At 44.2% G+C, this 19,575-nt stretch overlaps 1 protein-coding gene across 1 annotated transcript in view; it reads right to left on the bottom strand.

Moving 5' to 3' along the window:
• The window catches only part of LOC124594588, a 265,908-nt gene that overhangs the window by 67,703 nt on the left and 178,630 nt on the right, over positions 1–19,575 (bottom strand). Inside the window, exon 12 of the mRNA XM_047132961.1 lies at positions 16,000–16,283. Within this exon, the coding sequence (XP_046988917.1) occupies positions 16,000–16,283 (284 nt within the window). The remainder of the gene's footprint in view (positions 1–15,999; positions 16,284–19,575) is intronic.

Below are 19,575 nucleotides of genomic sequence, written 5' to 3'. Positions count from 1 at the left end.
AGGAAATTGTATCCTTCGAATTATGCAGACTATAATGTTCAACATATTGCCCAAGGAGAAGTTAAGCTTAACATTTCTCTCATGACGATTTATCGAAATTGGTTTTAACTTTTACTATTCTCTTCATAGATTTGAACGTATAATGCTATGTACCGAAGACAAATGAGCCAGACTGTTGTCCGCAGCAACGCAGTTCGGCAACGTGGACTTTGTTTGGCCCCTCCATGCTGCCGTGCATGTGCAGTTCTCATCCCTCCACTCCTCCTTACCACTCAGCCTCCACGCGCAGAACCGCCTTCCTACATGATGCGGGCTATAGTCTAAAATCTTTTTTCAGACAAGAGAGATTTGGAGCTGCTGATTGGCTCCTCTTAGAATATACAAAGAGGAGGCTTGCTCTCCTCAGCGTGTCTGGGTTGTCTACCTGGCAACAGAAATGTCAATAGGGGAGATTCAATTAGTAGACAGTTCGATTGGTTTGTGCCATGTGGGGGGTTTCGTTTTTGCTAATTCATCTCCCGTACCGAGGCTTTTTGGAAAATGGTTCTCCTTTGTCTTCTGCTCCTCCCCTGGTAGAGAACTTCAGGTCTTTCCCTAGTGGGTGATACTTGTGGTCTGTATTTTGCCGGCCCACTGAAATCTGCCGAGATTTCAGGGCTTTGATAGGGATGTTTCCCGTGTTCTGATAATCAGAACGCCAGACCGTGTAGTTTTTTCAAATTTTCGAGGACGCGTCAGCACGCTACATCTGTCGCAGCGCACTGTTCCTCACCCACGCCGCACAGTTTTCTGCTGCTACCTGAATCAAGGTGAAAGGGTAAAGTATTGCTGCACCAGCGTAGGGTTGTTAAATTATATTCACAGCTCCCAGTTCTCAGGTGGACTATAGTTTGTGGTATACGTGGTCGTAGTTGATTCCATTTGAATAGATCTGGGTCTCACAGTGGATTAATGTACACAAAGTCAGACTGCGTTGTAAACGGGATTAATTCAGAGGAGAGAATTTAATGCCTTCCACCCCAATGTATGCTTTGCCAATGAAACACCACTCCTTTTCCGATTTGTTTTTGTCATTTTTATATAGGGTTTATCAGTTAGTTGTAGTTACAGAAGGATTAATAAAACTTGTCATTATTTTGTAAATTTACATACGCCGCTGTTCTCATCCATACTCCCTCAACTATTGACTGTTTCCGTTTTATTGCGGTGGTACATGGATAGACCAGCAATCTAAGGTTCAACCTTATTAAATTAATTAATTTGATTATTAACTACTTGAGTTCTGAAAGTGTCCACAGGCATAGACAGCAAAATTTCCATGAGTAAATCCACTAATTTATATATAAAAACTAATTTTGTAGCTGATGATTTGAAGGTTATTGAGAAGATAGTAATTTTCTGCAAGTAAAAATAATAAAATTTATCATCAATGAGACGTATTTTTATGATTAAAGCAAGCGATGGCTTGCAACGCCTGCTGAAAAGTACGACTTTTATGCAACATGGCGCTCCATCCATATTACTGCACGAGAGAGCGACCTCTTTCGTACATCATTTGGTGAAGATCGTTTGCTAAGCCGCCACTACAGTCAGACTTGGCCTCAGAAGTTCTACGACCTCAGTCTGTGTGATTATTGGTTGTTTTATTACCCTAAATCGCAAGTCTACCTCGATCGTCCGACCTCATTAGAGATGCTGAAAGATAATATCCGACAGTAATTTCTGCCGTACCTACTGCTGTGATGTAGAGTGCTGTTCACAACATTGTCCCTCGACTACAGGTATTGTTGACGAATGACAGCCGAAATGTTGAGCGTTTGTTAAAGAGTGCATCGTCTTTGTTAAAAATCAATTTTTATGCTTTTTTTGCTTTTGTACCATACTAAGAGCCATTAGGTCAAATACAAACATTTATTTGGTGCTGATGAAGAATACATATATCCTACAGGCGTTTTGGCAGTTGTCTCACTTCCTTTGCCATTATTTCACTCTGCAGGGACCGAGCTTTCAAATAACTTCCAGGAATTCAGCCAGGTAACACTTTCAGCGACCGCCGATATTTGAGACTTTTCCAGCTGAGCTGTCCCATCTTGGAGTTACATTTCGTCAAAATGGTTATAGTGATAGACAGATTGAACGTGCGTTGCACTATCGACCAACTGCACATCGGGTGATTGATGATAATTCTGAGTCGGCACCTAAGTCTACTGCCTTTTTGCCTTACGTAGGAAACACATTCAACAAGATCGGTCGTATTTTACGGAAATACGATGTGAAATGTGTTTTCCGACCTCCATCTAAAATTAGAGCGCTTTTGAGTTCTGTTAAGGATGATCTTGGTGTGCGTAAGGCGGGTGTATATCGCATTCCTTGTAGCTGTAGCATGGTATATATTGGTCAAAGGACCGAAGTACAGAGCATATGCGGCACACACGGTTACAGCAGCCAAGTAGATCTGCTATTGCCGAACATTGCTTGGATACTGGACACCCCATGTTATATAATAACAACGAGATATTGGCATGCACGTCCAGCTATTGGGACAGTGTTATTAAGGAGGCAGTTGAGATTAAATTAGCGGGCAACCTTGTTAACAGGGATGGAGGTTTTTGTTTAAACTCTGTTTGCAATCCGGCTCTCTCCCTTGTCAAAAATTAGAGGGACAGAGTCAATGCTACCTCACCTGCAGGTTCGTAGTCTCACTATCGATAGCTCTGACTTTGGTCATCTTTGGTGGCACCAGTATTCAGTGTGTGTGTTATTTTTCCTGCATCAATCCGAGAACCGAGGTTTTGAATTTGCATGTACATCGCCTGTACGTTGCAATTCGCCTTGAAAATGGCGGAGTGTTCTCCCGCCGAAATATCGGCGGTCGCTGAACGTGTTACCTGGCTGAATTCCCGGAAGATATTTGAAAGCTGTATACTCCAGGAGAAACTCAGGTCTCACAGGGTCTGAGCTGACTCAATGTCTGTATGTACTACCATTAAGGGGTCTCTCGCTGTATGTGGTCTGCCTGTATTTAGTCAATATGTTTCGGCGCGATTCTTAATAGTTATCTCTATCGGGTGTATCCCGAGCATCACGTTCAGTTTTCTCCCCTGACGTGGTATCGAACCCCCTCCCTGCCTTACCACCATGCTGTTAGTTGCTCTGCTGAGTCTATGTTGTGCCCACACGCTAGTAGCAAAACATATCGTGGACTCGAAGTGAGCACAGTGATCTGTTTGTATTATAGTGATGGGTAATCTGAAGTTCACTGCATTGATCCTAGCAAGTTTCTGCAGCAACTCCTATAGCTTTTTTTTTATATATGTATTGATTACACAGGGTGTGTCAAAACGAATCCTCCGGCTTAAAAAAAATGTCATAAGTATTGCTGTTTGAGATATGTGAGTCAACAACGTACTGTACGAAAGAGCAAACTCTCGACTTTTACATGGTTCCCGCTAGCTAGCAGCAGTGTGCACCCAGTTCAGTTCTAGTGAAAATGGTGTCGGGACAACAAAAAACGTTTTGTGTTCTACGTTTTGCACAGTGCGGGTCAGTAATACTGTTCAGCCCAACTTTCGTACTAGGTATGGTGTGGATCCTCCTACAGCACAGAGCATTAGACGATGGCATGAACAATTCCGAGAAACAGTAAAGGCAAATTTCTGGGGCTTCCCCGAGTGTTGACACAGACGTCCAACGCATCCGCCTTGGTTTCACAGGGAGTCGGCAGAAATCCGTTCGCCGTGCAGCTCGTCAGCTGAAAATGCCCCCGATGTCCGTCTGGTGTGTGTTGTGTCGACGTTTACACATGAAACCATACAAAATTCAGCTACTGCAAGCTCTTCGTGTAGGTGACAAACAATAACGTGTGTAGTTCTATCATTCCGTTCGTGGCAAGATAGAAGATGACAATTTTCTTCCACGATTAATGTTTAGTGACGAGGCAACATTCCATTTAAATGGAAACGTGAACCGTCATAATGTGATAACATGGGGTATGGAACAACCAAATGAAGTAGTACAACATGAGAGGGGACTCTCCAAAATTTAATGTGTTTTGTGCAGTTTCACGGGGAAAGGTCTATGGTCCATTTTTCTTTACCGAGAACACTGTTACAGGAAACACATATCTCGATATACTTCAGAACTCTCTTTTCCCACATTTGGAGACTGACTCGATCGACTTCATTTACCAACAGGAGGGGGCATGCCACATTGGCATTTGGAAGTGCGTGATTTTTAAATCAAAGTATTATTGAACTATGGATCGGTCGCACTGTACCAAATGATTCACCCTTGCATTACTGGCCTCCAATGCCTGACTCTAAGTGATTATTTCTTCTGGTTGTTTATAAAGGACTCTGTACATGTGCCTCCGTTACCAACAACAATGAACGAACTGAGACATCGCATAACAGCAGTTGTTGAAGTTGTAACTCAAGACATGCTCGCTGGAGTGTGAGAACAATTTGAATGCCGGGTTGATATATGCCATGCATTTAAAGGGGGCATATTAAACAGCTATGGAAAGGTATGAAAAGAAAACTTTTTGTCTCCCGTTCATCAAAAAACAAAATTCATCGTAGATGTTTATTAGTTTCAGAAATACAGACGTGCCAAATCGGATGATTCTTTTTGATACACACTGTAGTTTAATTTCTAGTCCAGGTATGTGCCCAAGTATCTTGTAACCACGTTTCTTTTTATGCTATTTGCTTCTAGTTTAACTGTAGGACTTCTTTTTATGTTCACTTTCAACATAACGTAGAGTCCGTTTATACCACACCAATTGCTCATGGTTTGCAGTAATGCTCATGATTTCACTTCAAGGTGCTCTTTCGAGTTGGTCACTATCACAAGAAGTATATGGAACTACTTGTGTGCGATCGTCCCACTCCATTGATGTTAGCGAGGATTCAGTGGTAATTTTCCAGAAAATGTTCCCTCAAATCGACCCCACAGGCCTCGCTTATTGATCTGTGTCATCATCTTGCGACTCCCTGCTCGCCGTTTGGTGACTCTATTTCTGCTATAGCCGTGAATTATATAGGAATAAGACCAGACTAACAACATTTTTTCTAAAACAAGATGTCTCTTCATAGAAAGTAAAATACATGAATTTATCGTAGATGGAAAAAGTATTGTGGCATGTCAGAGTTATAAATATCTGAGGGTCGTAATCTCAGGTCAGGGTTCCAATACACAAGAAGTAAGGGAGAGACAGCACAAGATAAACAGGCAATCAAGAAGCTGCATGCCGTCCTTTAGTCAGATAAAATTAAGAAAAAGACAAAAATTGTTATATGGATCAATAATGCGAAGCATTTGTTTATGTGGAGCGGAATCCTGGGAAATGACAAACCAAGATAGAAGAAGACTTCAAGGCGTGCAAATGAATTTTTTGAGAAGAAGTTGTAGAGTTTCGAAGCTGGAGATTATCCCAAATAAAGATCAGGAAGCGTATGAAAACTCCCACGTACAAATCGCCAAAGAGGTGGGGATCAGAGTTTAAGATGGGATTAACATGTAATAAGATTAGAGGATGAATGATGGCCGAAAAATATTCTATGTTGGGGACATCCATACAAGAGAAGAAGAGAAAGATGTTGTGCACAACGGAAAAATGAAGTCGAGGAAGATATGCAACAAAGAAATGTGAAAGGTTTATTATACAAGGATAGGCTCGGATACAACGTTCCGAGAAACGGCGTAATTAGGTATAAACAACTCGCAAAAAAAAAAAAAAAAACACAAAGGTGGTTTTCTTTGTGGCGAGATCTATGTACGAAATTTCAATCGCCAACTTTCTCTTCTGCATGCGAAAATATTTTGCTGACACCCACCTACGTAGGTACAAATGATGATCATAACAAAGTAAGAAAAATCAAAGCTCGAACGGAAAGATTAAGTGTTCCTTTTTCCCACGCGCCATTCGAGAGTGGAATGGTAGAGAAGTACAGGGCTATTACAAATGATTGAAGCGATTTCATAAATTCACTGTAGCTCCATTCATTGACATATGGTCACGACACACTACAGATACGTAGAAAAACTCATAAAGTTTTGTTCGGCTGAAGCCGCACTTCAGGTTTCTGCCGCCAGAGCGCTCGAGAGCACAGTGAGACAAAATGGCGACAGGAGCCGAGAAAGCGTATGTCGTGCTTGAAATGCACTCACATCAGTCTGTCATAACAGTGCAACGACACTTCAGGACGAAGTTCAACAAAGATCCACCAACTGCTAACTCCATTCGGCGATGGTATGCGCAGTTTAAAGCTTCTGGATGCCTCTGTAAGGGGAAATCAACGGGTCGGCCTGCAGTGAGCGAAGAAACGGTTGAACGCGTGCGGGCAAGTTTCACGCGTAGCCCGCTGAAGTCGACGAATAAAGCAAGCAGGGAGCTAAACGTACCACAGCCGACAGTTTGGAAAACCTTACGGAAAAGGCTAAAGCAGAAGCCTTACCGTTTACAGTTGCCACAAGCCCTGACACCCGATGACAAAGTCAAACGCTTTGAATTTTCGGCGCGGTTGCAACAGCTCATGGAAGAGGATGCGTTCAGTGCGAAACTTGTTTTCAGTGATGAAGCAACATTTTTTCTTAATGGTGAAGTGAACAGACACAATGTGCGAATCTGGGCGGTAGAGAATACTCACGCATTCGTGCAGCAAATTCGCAATTCACCAAAAGTTAATGTGTTTTGTGCAATCTCACGGTTTAAAGTTTACAGCCCATTTTTCTTCTGCGAAAAAAACGTTACAGTACACGTGTATCTGGACATGCTGGAAAATTGGCTCATGCCACAACTGGAGACCGACAGCGCCGACTTCATCTTTCAACAGGATGGTGCTCCACCGCACTTTCATCATGATGTTCGGCATTTCTTAAACAGGAGATTGGAAAACCGATGAATCGGTCGTGGTGGAGATCATGATCAGTAATTCATGTCATGGCCTCTACACTCTCCCGACTTAACCCCATGCGATTTCTTTCTGTGGGGTTATGTGAAAGATTCAGTGTTTAAACCTCCTCTACCAAGAAACGTGCCAGAACTGCGAGCTCGCATCAACGATGCTTTCGAACTCATTGATGGGGACATGCTGCGCCGAGTGTGGGAGGAACTTGATTATCGGCTTGATGTCTGCCGAATCACTAAAGGGGCACATATCGAACATTTGTGAATGCCTAAAAAAACTTTTTGAGTTTTTGTTTGTGTGTGCAAAGTATTGTGAAAATATCTCAAATAATAAAGTTATTGTAGAGCTGTAAAATCGCTTCAATCATTTGTAATAGCCCTGTAGTATGAAAATGGTTCGATGAACCATCTGCCGTGCACTTAAGTGTGAATTGAGGAGTAACCATGTAGATGTAGATGTAGGGCCTCTGGGAGCTGCGAGTCTCAAAGACGCGGGCCATCATAAACTGTCGAATGTTTCTCCCATATATCGCATAACTTTCTATGTTCTGTTAATTATTCGAATAGACTGATTAATCGCGTCATCCGTCAATTTTCTGGGTGTAAATCTGAACCGATGTGACCTCAGACGCCTGAGCATTTGAGGACCTGTAGGGTTCATAAAGGACTCATCCCTGGACCTATGCCAACAGCGGAAAATCCGTAGCTAACATTTGAGTTCTGACGGAATTCCGTCTTTGTGGTGTGCGTACTGTAAGACCTTCGGTACACACATCATCAGATTATTTTACTTGTCGCTCTAACGAAGTAGACGAGTGTCAGCAATATGTCTCGTGGTCTTATCGTGGCGTGTTTATCTTCTGCCGTTAGGTCAGACGATAGAAATGCCACTTGCACGCTTAGAGTAGCAGATTGACGGTGACCAACTTTAAACAGAACTTGATTAATTTTCACACACATTTATTAAAATAATAACAATTATAAACCCTACTTAACTTGATTCTGGATGCTATTTACAATCGACAATCTGAAGTTCCTTTGGTTTTGGTACGTTAATCTTATTCTCACATATCTCTGATACTTGACAAAGTGTCTATACATTTCTCTTCATGGCTATGTACAGGAATATGATAATCTTATTAGGCGCAGACTGAAACTTGTCTATAGACTGGTACAGACAAATGCAGACTAATGCAGAAAAATGCAGACTGACTAATCGTAGGTCTGTACACTCGTTATAATACCTCGCGCGTTCAGGTATCACTGCGTGAGTGTGATCCGTGAGGACAAAAGGTTCTACGTTAGCAGCAATCTCATTGGCTGCGTTACATATTAATACGCGGATCGGCGGGAGCAGAATTTGGTCCGTCTTTATGGCAGCGCCATCTCGTAGTGCGGAGACAGACGTGCGCTGCGCCTGCGCTGTTGTGCTTAGCGGGCGCGCTCTAGTGGGAAAGTTGTGTATGCGCTGACTATGCGGAACTATGTACACAATAGTCTTCAGATTTTTTAAGGCTGACTGTGATTGCCCCCCTCCAGGTTTCAGGTACCTCTCACGTCCGGAGGGTACCGTTAAGAAGTTTCGTCATTTGTAAGGTCTTTTGCGGTGTGATCTGCTGCAGCACTTCTGAATGAATTGCATCAGGGATGCGAGCCTTCTTTCTCTTTAGCCTCTTAATGGCAGAAGCGAAGGGGTGGACAAGCGTGTTCGTCGTGTACTGTGTTTCCAGCTATGCTCGCAATTTCCTGTGTTCAGCTTCGATGGTCATTGGATGTGTATGACAGGGAGGGGCTTATAAAGCTAAAATCCAATCGTTTGCCTCCACTGCTGGGTCATTTCACTACTGTCCTGTCTCAATGTTGATGATGCTGAAGTCACTGTTATTCTCTCGATAAAGAGTTTATAAGGCCCACACCAGTGAATTTCAATTGTTTGTCAGCGTAATTCTCTATTTAACTGGCAACAGGGCTTCCTGATATTGTTCTTTAGCTTATCGAAATTGCTGATGTCTGACTTGTCTCTAGCTGCCGCAGGACATTGCGGCAGGCGTGCAGTCTTCATTTATCTGTGCAGTCCTAGCCAATTCCTCGATCCACGCTATTCTATATCTGGGTCTAGTTGTGGTGATTGTAATGGCGGAATACTACGCACTTTTTCATAAGTCGTTCAGTCCATAAGTCCTACGTTGTACACTACCTTTCACTTCGTGTAGTAGGATGGAGAATATATTGTCACAAAGCTTCTCCCAATCCCCCTAGCGTAGGTTAAGGTGACGATCAGACGTCATCTGGATTTAAGTGTCAGAATGAATGCCTGTCACTGAGATATTGCGATCGCTGCGAGTGAGCTGCCCCGTCCTCTCCCACTGTTGTATTTGATGGAGCGCTCTGTTATTTGTTACTGTAGTGTCTATGTTGCTGGGAGCACCCGCTCGATTTAAGAATGTGTATGGCTGCACGAAAAATGTGAAAAAGTCAAAACAGTCTTCTTTGAAATTGAAAAGCAAGGGTGGTAACGATAAGGGTGCAACGGAAATTCCACTGTTAAATGCAGAGGAGAGAGCGGGTGGTTGTAAAAAGTACGTTGAAGGCCCCTATGATGGAAAAGCTCTGTGTGATGCGATAGAAGAAGAAACACGATTCGATTTAGAAGAGATAAGGGATCCAGTGTTAGATTCAGGATTTAAAATAGCTAAGATCAAATATAGCAGAAGGTTCAAAAATGGCTCTGAGCACTATGCGACTTAACTTCTGAGGTCAGCAGTCGCCTAGAACTTAGAACTAATTAAACCTAACTAACCTAAGGACATCACACACATCCATGCCCGAGGCAGGATTCGAACCTGCGACCGTAGCGGTCACGCGGTTCCAGACTGAAGCGCCTTTAACCGCACGGCCACACCGGCCGGCAGAAGGTTCAAAATGGCTCTGAGCATTATGGGACTTAACTGCTGAGGTCATCAGTCCCCTGGAACTTAGAACTACTTAAATGTAAGTAACCTAAGGACATCACACACATCCATGCCCGAGGCAGGATTCGAACGTGCGACCGTAGCGGTCGCGCGGTTCCAGACTGTAGCGGCTAGAACCGCTCGGACAGCAGAAGGGATAGATAACATCTCATCAGGATTTCTAAAAAAAATTGGGGCATGTTGCAGCAAAACGACTGCTCACGTTGGTGTATAGAATGTATGAGTTAGGCGATATACTATCTGACTTTCGAAGAAATATTATCCACACAAATCAGAAGAGAGGGAGAGCTGACAAGTGCGAGAATTATAACACAATCAGGTTAACAGTTCATGTATCCAAGTTGCTGACAAGAATAATATGCAGTAGAATGGAAAAGAAAATTGAGGATGGGTTAGATGACAATCAGTTTGGCTTTGGTAAATGTAAAGGCACCAGAGAGGCAGTTCTGACGTTGCGGTTGATAATGGAAGCAAGACTAAAGAAAAAGCAAAACACTTTCATAGGATTTGTCAACCTGGAACAAAGTTCGACAATGTAAAATGGTGCAAGATATCCGAAATTCCGAGAAGAAGAGAGGTAAGCTATAGGGAGAGACGGATAATATTCAATATGTACAAGAGCCAATAGTTAATAATAAGAGCGGAAGACCAAGAACAAAGTACTGTCATTAAAGCGGGTGTAAGACAGGGATGTAGTCTTTCGCCCATACTGTTCAATCTATACAGCGAAGAAGCAAGACGGAAATAAAAGAAATGTTCTGCAGTGGAGTCAAAATTCAAAGTGAAAGGATATCAATGATACAATTCGTTGATGACACTGCTATCCTCAGTGAAAGTGAAGGAGAACTGCATAATCTGCTGAATAGAATGAACAGTGTAACGCTTACAGAATATGGATTGAAAGTAAATCGAAAGACGAAAGCAATGAGAAGCAGCAGAAACAGCGAGAAACTTAACATAAGGATTGATGATCACGAAGTAGATGAAGTTAAGCAATTATACTACCTAGGCAGCAAAATAAACAATGACGGACTCAGCAAGGCTACAGAAAAAGCAAAATAACTCTGGCAAGAAGGGCTTTCCTACCAAGAGAAGTCTACTAGTATCAAACACAGGTCTCAATTTCAGGAAGGAATTTCTGAGAATACACGTGTGGAGCGTAGTGTCGTATGATAGTGAAACATTGACTGTGGGAAAACCGAAACAGTAGTGACTCGAAGCATTTGAGATGTAGTGCTACAGACGAATGTTGAAAATTAGGTGGACCGATAAAGTAAAGAATCAGGAGGTTCTGTGCAGAATTGGAAAGTAATATGTGGAAAACACTGACAAGTAGAAGGAATAGGATGATAGGACATCTGTTAATACACCAGATGTAGATGTCTAATTACAGATACTTGCTACAGATGTAACTATGCACTCAAGACTTTGGTAGGTCGAGGAACACTCATCCCTGACCCTTCACATGGTCCCTGTATGTTTTGTCTATATTGAGTCCTTCCGCTCGCCTTCTGCAAGCCTAACTCGTGCTTTCACTCAGCGCGTGCGAGTTTCGTCGGTGAGTTTTCGGTTCATAATATTTTTCTGTCCGTTTGTTCCGCTGTAGGGTAGCAGATAATATACCCATTTCGGTGCGTTCGTCACTTTAAGAGTCGTTGCGGCGTCTGAAATATTTCTTGAGACTCTATCTTATTTAACTACACTGAAGCGCCAAAGAAACTGGTATAGGCATGCGTATTCGAGTACAGAGACATGTAAACAGTCAGAATACGGCGCTGCGGTCGGCAACGCGTATTATAAGAGAAAAAATGCCTAGCGCAGTTGTTAAGATTGGTCACTGCTGCTACAATGGCAGGTTATCAAGATTTAAGTGAGTTTGAACGTGTTGTTATAGTCGGCGCACGAGCTATTGGACACAGAATCTCCGAGGTGGCTATCAAGTGGTGATTTTCCCGTAAGACCATTTCAAGAGTGTACCGTGAATATCACGAATTCGGCCAAATATCAAATCGCCGACGTTGCTGCTTCCGGAAAGAGATCCTTCAAGAACGAGACTAACGACGACTGAAGAGAATCGTTCAACGTGACAGATGTGCAAACCTTCCGCAAATTGCTGCAGATTTCTATGATGGGCCATCAACAAGTGTCAGCGTGCGAACCGTTCAACTGGCTTTCGGAGCTGGAGGACCACTCGTGTACCCTTGATGACGGCACAAAGCTTTACGCCTCGCCTGTGCCCGTATCACAGACGTTGGACTGTTGATGACTGGAAACATGCTGCCTGGTCGGACGAGTCTTGTTTCAAATTTTATCAAACGGATGGAAGTGTACGGGCGTGGGGACAGTTCCATGAATCCATGCACCCTGCATGTCAGCAGTGGACTGTTGAAGCTGGTGGAGGCTCTATAATAGTGTGGGGCGTGTGCAGCTGGAATGATATGGGACCCCTGATACGTCTAGACACGACTCGGGATCCGACTCTGACAGATGACACGTACGTTAGCGTCCTGTCTGATCACCTGCGTTCAGTCATGTCCCTTGTGCATTCCGACGGACTTGGGCAATGCCAGCAGGACAATGCTACACCTCACACGTCCAGAACTGCTACAGAGTGCCTCCAGGAACGCTCTTCTAAGTTTAAACTCTTCCGCTGAACACCCAACTCCCCAGATATGAACATTATTGAGCATACCTGGGATGCATTTCAAGCTGCTGGTCAAAAGAGATCTCCATCCCCTCGTACCCTTACGGATTTATGGATAATCCTGCAGGATTCACGTTGTCAGTTCCCTCCAGCACTTCTTCAGACGTTGGTCGGGTCCATTCCACGTCGTGTTGCGGCACTTCTGCGTGCTCACGGGGGCCCTACACAATATTGGGTAGCTGCACTAGTTTGTTTGGCTCTCCAGCGTAATTTTTATATTACTACATTTAAAATTGGTCCGGTTGTCGTCTTGTTGGTTGCTTCCGCTAACTTCCGTTGAGCCGTCACCTGCAACGCTACAGGGTGTTGACTTGGATGTAGGAAGCATCCTTACGGAGGCACCAGTATGAGTGGAACTGGATTGTAGGGCACTGGGGAAGCACTGTCTATGGTGCCTTTACTCGGCAAAAGGCGTTTCAAGGCTCCTACCAACTGACTATGCCGGCCGGAGTGGCCGTGCGGTTCTAGGCGCTAAAGTCTGGAACTGGGCGACCGCTACCCTCGCAGGTTCGAATCCTGCCTCGGGCATGGATGTATGTGATGTCCTTAGGTTAGTTAGGTTTAATTAGTTCTAAGTTCTAGGCGACTGATGAACTCAGAAGTTAAGTCGCATAGTGCTCAGAGCCATTTTTTTTAACTGAGTATGCGGGGCCACGTAGGAAGAAGCACTTTTGATGGTGACTTCCATCTTTGCCGCGTCTGTCAATGCCCTGGCGGTACTTGATAGTTTGTTACAAGAAGCAAAGAGCACCGGGGGTCCCATGAGTTTGATGCACTAGTAACAGTCGTAGAGACTATGTTCCAAGACGGGAACGCAGTGGAGGAAGTACTATCGATTCCATTCTGAGACCCCTGCTGAGACAGACGTATCATCTGCTTTTGATGTTACCGTAATGCTTCCTTAGTTCGTCGCTGGACGATAATTGGGGTGCGCTCTGCTTGTTATTGTTTGCATCCTTTTCATTTCGTTCTTTCTCTCGCCTTTCACACGTACCGTCGTTACTTAGGAGTTCCCTATCAAGCTTCTCAAGCCGATTGAGCGGCTCTATTTCAACATGGTGTGGCTGTAAGCCTCCTAGCCATGCCGGGTCTCGCCTTGCGCTAGCATATCATCCTCATAGTGCATCGTATTTAGGAATCATCATGTTTAGAATCCGAACTGGATCCCTTCATACTGTAATTCTGACGGCCGCGTTTCCGCTTCTACGCTGTACGCTGTCCACTCCCCCCCCAGCTGTCAAAAACACCGGCAGAGAGGACGTCTGACGCCTCCACGCCTCCTCCCACCACCAGGTTCTCCACCGTGTCGACGGAAATTAGTACTTGGGTTTTGTCGTAGCCGCGGCGCTTGCTGGGCCTCAGTATTCGATGTTGTTGTTGGGGTGTTTGTATTTCTGTTGGTCTCCGTAGTCCTGTCGGGCAAGCTGGCCGCGGTGTAAGTTCTTTCACGTGGAGCATCCGGCCGTTTTAGAGTTGTTTCAGACTTTTGTTCCGTTTCTGGCGTGGAGTACAGCATTCCTTAGGCTCTTTTGCTTTGCACTCTGGTCTATTGTGGCCCTTCTCCTCACATCTGTTGCACATAAAGCCTGTTTTTGTGCAGTCCTTGAGCGTGTGGTCAAGATCACAACACCTAAAACAATACAAGACTGCAACATATTCCTTAACACTCAACGGACGCAAACTGACTTCCACGTCGCCTTCGTCCAGTAGCATGTCACCCATGCCTCTCACTGTTGTCGAGTTCATATATGACGTGCAGTCAAATGAAAACAGAAGACTAGCCATGACGGGACCGTGAAATAGTTCCATTCAAAAGTAGCCACCACACAGGTTAAGACATTTATCCCATTGGCTGACGGGACGATCGAGTCCTGATTCGTAGAACGCGGTGGGTCGCTGACGGATCCATAACCGCATCAAGTCATGACTTCGTCGTCCGACTGAAATCGACGTCCTCGCATGTCTTTCGTAGCGTCACCAAAAATGTGAAAATCACACGGTGAAAGATCTGGGTTGTAAGGAGGATGCTGCAGTGTCTTCCAATCAAATCGATGAAACGCAGCCGTCGTCCGATTGGATTGACATCGGGGTGGGGGCGGGGGGTGTGGGGAGGGGGGGGGGGAAGGGGGCAGCAGTGGTTAAAGTGTAACAGGATGCCTCAGTCTGACGACATTCTTCGGCGTTTTGACTTCATGGCGGGTCGCAGTTTCTACGAATATCGTCTTCTACAAAGTGTCGTCGTAGCGCTGTGCACTGATAGTGCTTCCACGCTCGAGGAACTCGACGAACAGAGGGCCCCTGCAGTCGAAGAAGAAGGTCTTCACCGCCGTAACGGTACTCTTTAAAGTAGTACCAGTATTCATTACAATTTATATTGTGAACGTTAACGTTTGTTGTGCCTACAATATTGTTAAGTCTAAAGAGAATATAGAATTTATTTCTTGATGGTATTAATGTCTGTATACTGTATTACTGATTAAATAAAGACATGTTCCCACTGAGCCTATAGCTTTATGTAATAGTTCTGTTTGGTATTGGTCAGTTTCAACCGCATCAAACATGTGCATATAAGTAAGTGGTCATATGTCTACTTAATGACCATGAGGTTGAAATTTGGCCAATAGCAAATAAAAGAAATACATAAAGTTAGAGCCTCGGCGGAAAAATGTCTTAATTTAACTAGTATTTGTTGGCTGTGGGCCCAGTTATCAAGAAATTTTTACAGCCGAGCTCCTGATAAAAGGCAGATTGTTAAGTGACCGAGTTGAAACATAGCTGCTGGTAGGCAATAAATCTGATGCCTAGGATCTGCTAATTGACTCATCCGGATAGTCAATAATTTCCACTACAATCTCAAGTGTCTGTAGTTAGAAGCCGAATCAGACACATGCAGTGCAGAAAAAGAACGCATCTGTATATCTTCGTTACCAAGGGTGGTTTGTAACACACTCATGGTACAACAGATCACAAGCAGTAACTTTAAGCTACAGTTGAACATGTATAATCATGAGTATTTTCTCTCCTCAGTTAAAAACTTGCATTTATTTATGAAGACGCCACAGCGAGTGACACTATGATATGGAGAGACAGATGGGGAAAGGAGTTACCGGTGCCGGCCTTGTGGCCGAGCGGTTCTAGGCGCTTCAGTCCGGAACTGCGCTGCTGCTACAGTCGCAGGTTCGAACCCTGCCTCGGGCATGGATGTGTCTGATGTCCTTAGGTTAGTTAGGTTTAAGTAGTTCTAGGGGACTGATGACCTCAGATGTTAAGTCCCATAGTGCTCAGAGCCATTTGAACCATTTTTTTTTTTTTTGAGTTACTGTAACATTCATTACCTTACCCTATAGTTCGTAGAGGGATTGTAGTTACCAGAGGGAGAGAGAGAACGTCTTTGCAGTTATAAAGATGCTTACCGTCGGATTCCTAGGTCAACCTCGTCCTGGCATACAGGGAAGAGAAAAGCCAGCAGCAAGTAGAGGAAGATGGCGGCGTTGGCGGCAGTGCAGAGCGCCAATGGGAAGACGACGGTGGTGTAGAGGGCGACGCCCTGCGGGTAGCACAGGAACTCCGTGGCGCTGTCCTGCCGCAGCGGGTAGCCCGCCTCCAGCCCTGAGGTCGCCACCAGCGCCACCACCGGCACCAGCGGAGACAGCCACGAACACGCCGAGCTCACCAGCACCACGTGTGGGCACAGCGCCTGTGCACGTCGCCAAGCAGAGAGTACTGTAATTCTTACTACTATCCACATAAGTGTGTTGGATTACTGATATATAATAAAATACTGTAGACAACATTCCATTAGAACTACTGACAGGCTTGGGAGAGCCAGTCCTGACGAAACTCTACCATCTGGTGAGCAAGATGTATGAGACAGGCGAAATACCCTCAGACTTCAAGAAGAATATAATAATTCCAATCCCAAAGAAAGCAGGTGTTGACAGATGTGAAGGAAACAAAAGAAAAATTCGGAGTAGGTATTAAAATTGATGGAGAAGAAATAAAAACTTTGAGGTGCGCCGATGACATTGTAATTCTGTCAGAGACAGCAAAGGACTTGGAAGAGCAGCTGAACGGAATGGACAGTGTCTTGAAAGGACGGTATAAGATGAACATCAACAAAAGCAAAACGAGGATAATGGAATGTAGTCAAATTAAGTTGGGCGATGCTAAGGGAATTAGATTAGGAAATGAGACACTTAAAGTAGTAAAGGAGTTTTGCTATTTGGGGAGCAAAATAACTGATGATGGTCGAAGTAGAGAGGATATAAAATGTAGAATGGCACTGGCAAGGAAAGTGTTTCTGAAAAAGAAAACTTTGTTAACATCGAGTATATATTTAAATGTCAGGATGTCGTTTCTGAAAGTATTTGTATGGAGTGAAGCCATGTATGGAAGTGACACGTGGACGATACATAGTTTAGACAAGAAGAGAATAGAAGCTTTCAAAATGTGGTGCTACAGAAAAATGCTGAAGATTAGATGGGTAGATCACATAACTAATGAGGAGGTATTGAATAGAATTGGGGAGAAGAGGTGCTTGTGGCACAACTTGACTAGAAGAAGGGATCGGTTGATAGGACACGTTCTGAGGGATCACCAATTTAGTATTGGAGGGCAGCGTGGAGGGTAAAAATCGTAGAGGGAGACCAAGAGATGAATACACTAAGCAGATTCAGAAGGATGTAGGCCGCAGTAGGTACTGGGAGATGAAGAAACTTGCACAGGACAGGGTAGCATGGAGAGCTGCATCAAACCAGTCTCAGGACTGAAGACCACAACAACAACAACATGAACAAGCTTCATTCTCCTATCTTACAACCACCTCTGTAGGCAAATGGTTAGTGTCGCTGCCTCTGATTTGGAAGTACCTGTCGTCGATTCCCGGCACCTCCTCAGATTTTTCTGTGATAGGAAGATCTGGAACAAGGTCCACTCAGCTTTGTAACCCCCAAGAGGAGCTGTTTGAATAAACAAGCAGTGGAACTCATCCACAGGCGCTAATGGCTGGAGGAACTGGTGACATGTCCCACAATCGTGTGAGATGCAGTCAAATTAAAACAAGACAGATGGAAAAGTAGGTTTATTATTGAGCCATGTGCGGCTCGCTTTCTTGCCGTTCATAACTTGGGGTCTTGGTAGTGGCATCTCGTTTCCTTCTTGTGTTAATGGCGCCACTAAGTTTGCTAGTGTTGTTTGTCCACAAGTGGCAGCAGCAGCGGTTATCGATAGCCAGTACTGTGGTACTATCTTTGCTGCCACGGCTGGTATTTCCGGGTCGTCGTGTGTGTCAGGAGTGCTGCTTAGGACGGAGCAGAGAGGAGGTCTGAAGCGCTTGAACAGGCTGAGACGGCTGGCGGCGTGCAAGCTCTGTCGAATCGAGGGGCTGCAGCCGACGACCGAACCCAGGACATTTGGTTGAGTGAACCTTATCCAGAAGTGAAACTTCCACTGTTTGAGATCTCACTGATGTTTGCGTGTTGCTGCTCCCAGGTTCAGCGAGACTAACTGCAACAAGCGGAGTCTGCCACGTTGGCGGAAGCTGTTAGCCGCCTTCTACTGTTTGATGTTAGTTTGGATTTAGTGTTATTATTGCTGAAGTGCAACCTGCGGTATCTTACCGCCTAGTGGCCGCTAGCACCCTAGTTACCTGCCCTGGAAGTTAGCGTATTTTGCGCCAGCGTACTTTCATCGTCTTGCCGATGCTGTCCGGCATGGTGTGTAATTTGACAGCTTCCTTGATTGAGGGTATGGATAATTGTTTTCCTTGTCTACCTGGGTTACAGTGGTTCCTTCTGCCTTTTGGTGTTTCAAACACGCAGTGCTGTCTGTCACTTCGCTTTCGCCTGAATTATTCCATCGTTCGACTGGTTATCTGGCGTTAGTTGGATTTGCTAAGAAGGTTGATCGGCGGTTAAACCGTCTCTAATTTGAGTTGCCCTCGTTAGGTGAACATTACACTTGGCAGCCTGTCTCGCCACTTATATAGTGGTAGTCACCTTCCTCAGGTCGATCCAAGGAGCAACATCTGTGGATCACTCCGTCTTACTTGGTCAAGCTGTCATAATTGTTTAAAATTTATCCTAATGTTTTAATGTGTAACTTCCTTCCTCACTTGTAATTCAGACCTTCAACCGTTGTGTATTCTGAAATTGCTTGTGGCCTTCAGCCGACCAATAATTTCTTAATAAGGCCTTCAGCCGTTACTATAGCTTGTTACAGTTTTGATTATTTAAGAAGAAAATATCTTAGTATTTGTTAATGTGTAAGTGCCTTCCTCAATTGGTAATTCAGGCCTTCAGCCGTTGTGTATTCCGAAATTTCTTGTGGCCTTCAGTCGTTAATTGTTTGTAACATAGCTTGTGGCTTTCAGCCGACAAATAGTTTTCAATTCTGTCTTAATAAGGCATTCAGCCGTCACTACAACTTGTTACAGTTTATTAAGATTGTTTGAAAACGGTTTTAGTATTTTTAACGTGTAATTGTCCACCTTATTGGTAATCCAGGCCTTCAGCCGTTGTGTATTCTGAAATTGCTTGTGGCCTTCAGCTGACGAAAAATTTTGAACTTTCCTTAATCAGGCCTTCAGCCGTTGATTGTATGCAACATTGCTTGTGGCCTTCAGCCAGCAAATAATTTGCAATTCTTTCTTAATAAGGTCTTCAGCCGTTACTATAGCTTGTTACAGTGTCTTGATTTTTTAAGAAGGAAATATCTTAGTATTTGTTAATGTGTAACTGCCTTCCTCATTTGTGATTCAGGCCTTCAGCTGTTGCGTAGTCTGAAGTTGCGTGTGGCCATCAGTCGACAAAAAATTTTAGTTCCTTCTTCGTAAGGCCTTCAGCTGTCAGTGTAGTAAAATCTTTTAAAATGATTGTTGAGAGGTTTTTTTTTAAATAAAGTGTATGTGTTTACTGTATCCAACGGTAGCTGATTACGGCCCCATCCACAATCGTGGTCTTATCCTGCTTCTCCCTGACTACCAGATTACA

Source organism: Schistocerca americana, chromosome 2 (assembly GCF_021461395.2).
Source record: "Schistocerca americana isolate TAMUIC-IGC-003095 chromosome 2, iqSchAmer2.1, whole genome shotgun sequence".
In the NCBI taxonomy this organism is placed as follows: Eukaryota; Metazoa; Arthropoda; class Insecta; order Orthoptera; family Acrididae; genus Schistocerca; species Schistocerca americana.
The sequence above is the reverse complement of the archived record's forward strand: the minus strand, read 5'-3'. Positions and strand labels throughout refer to the sequence as shown.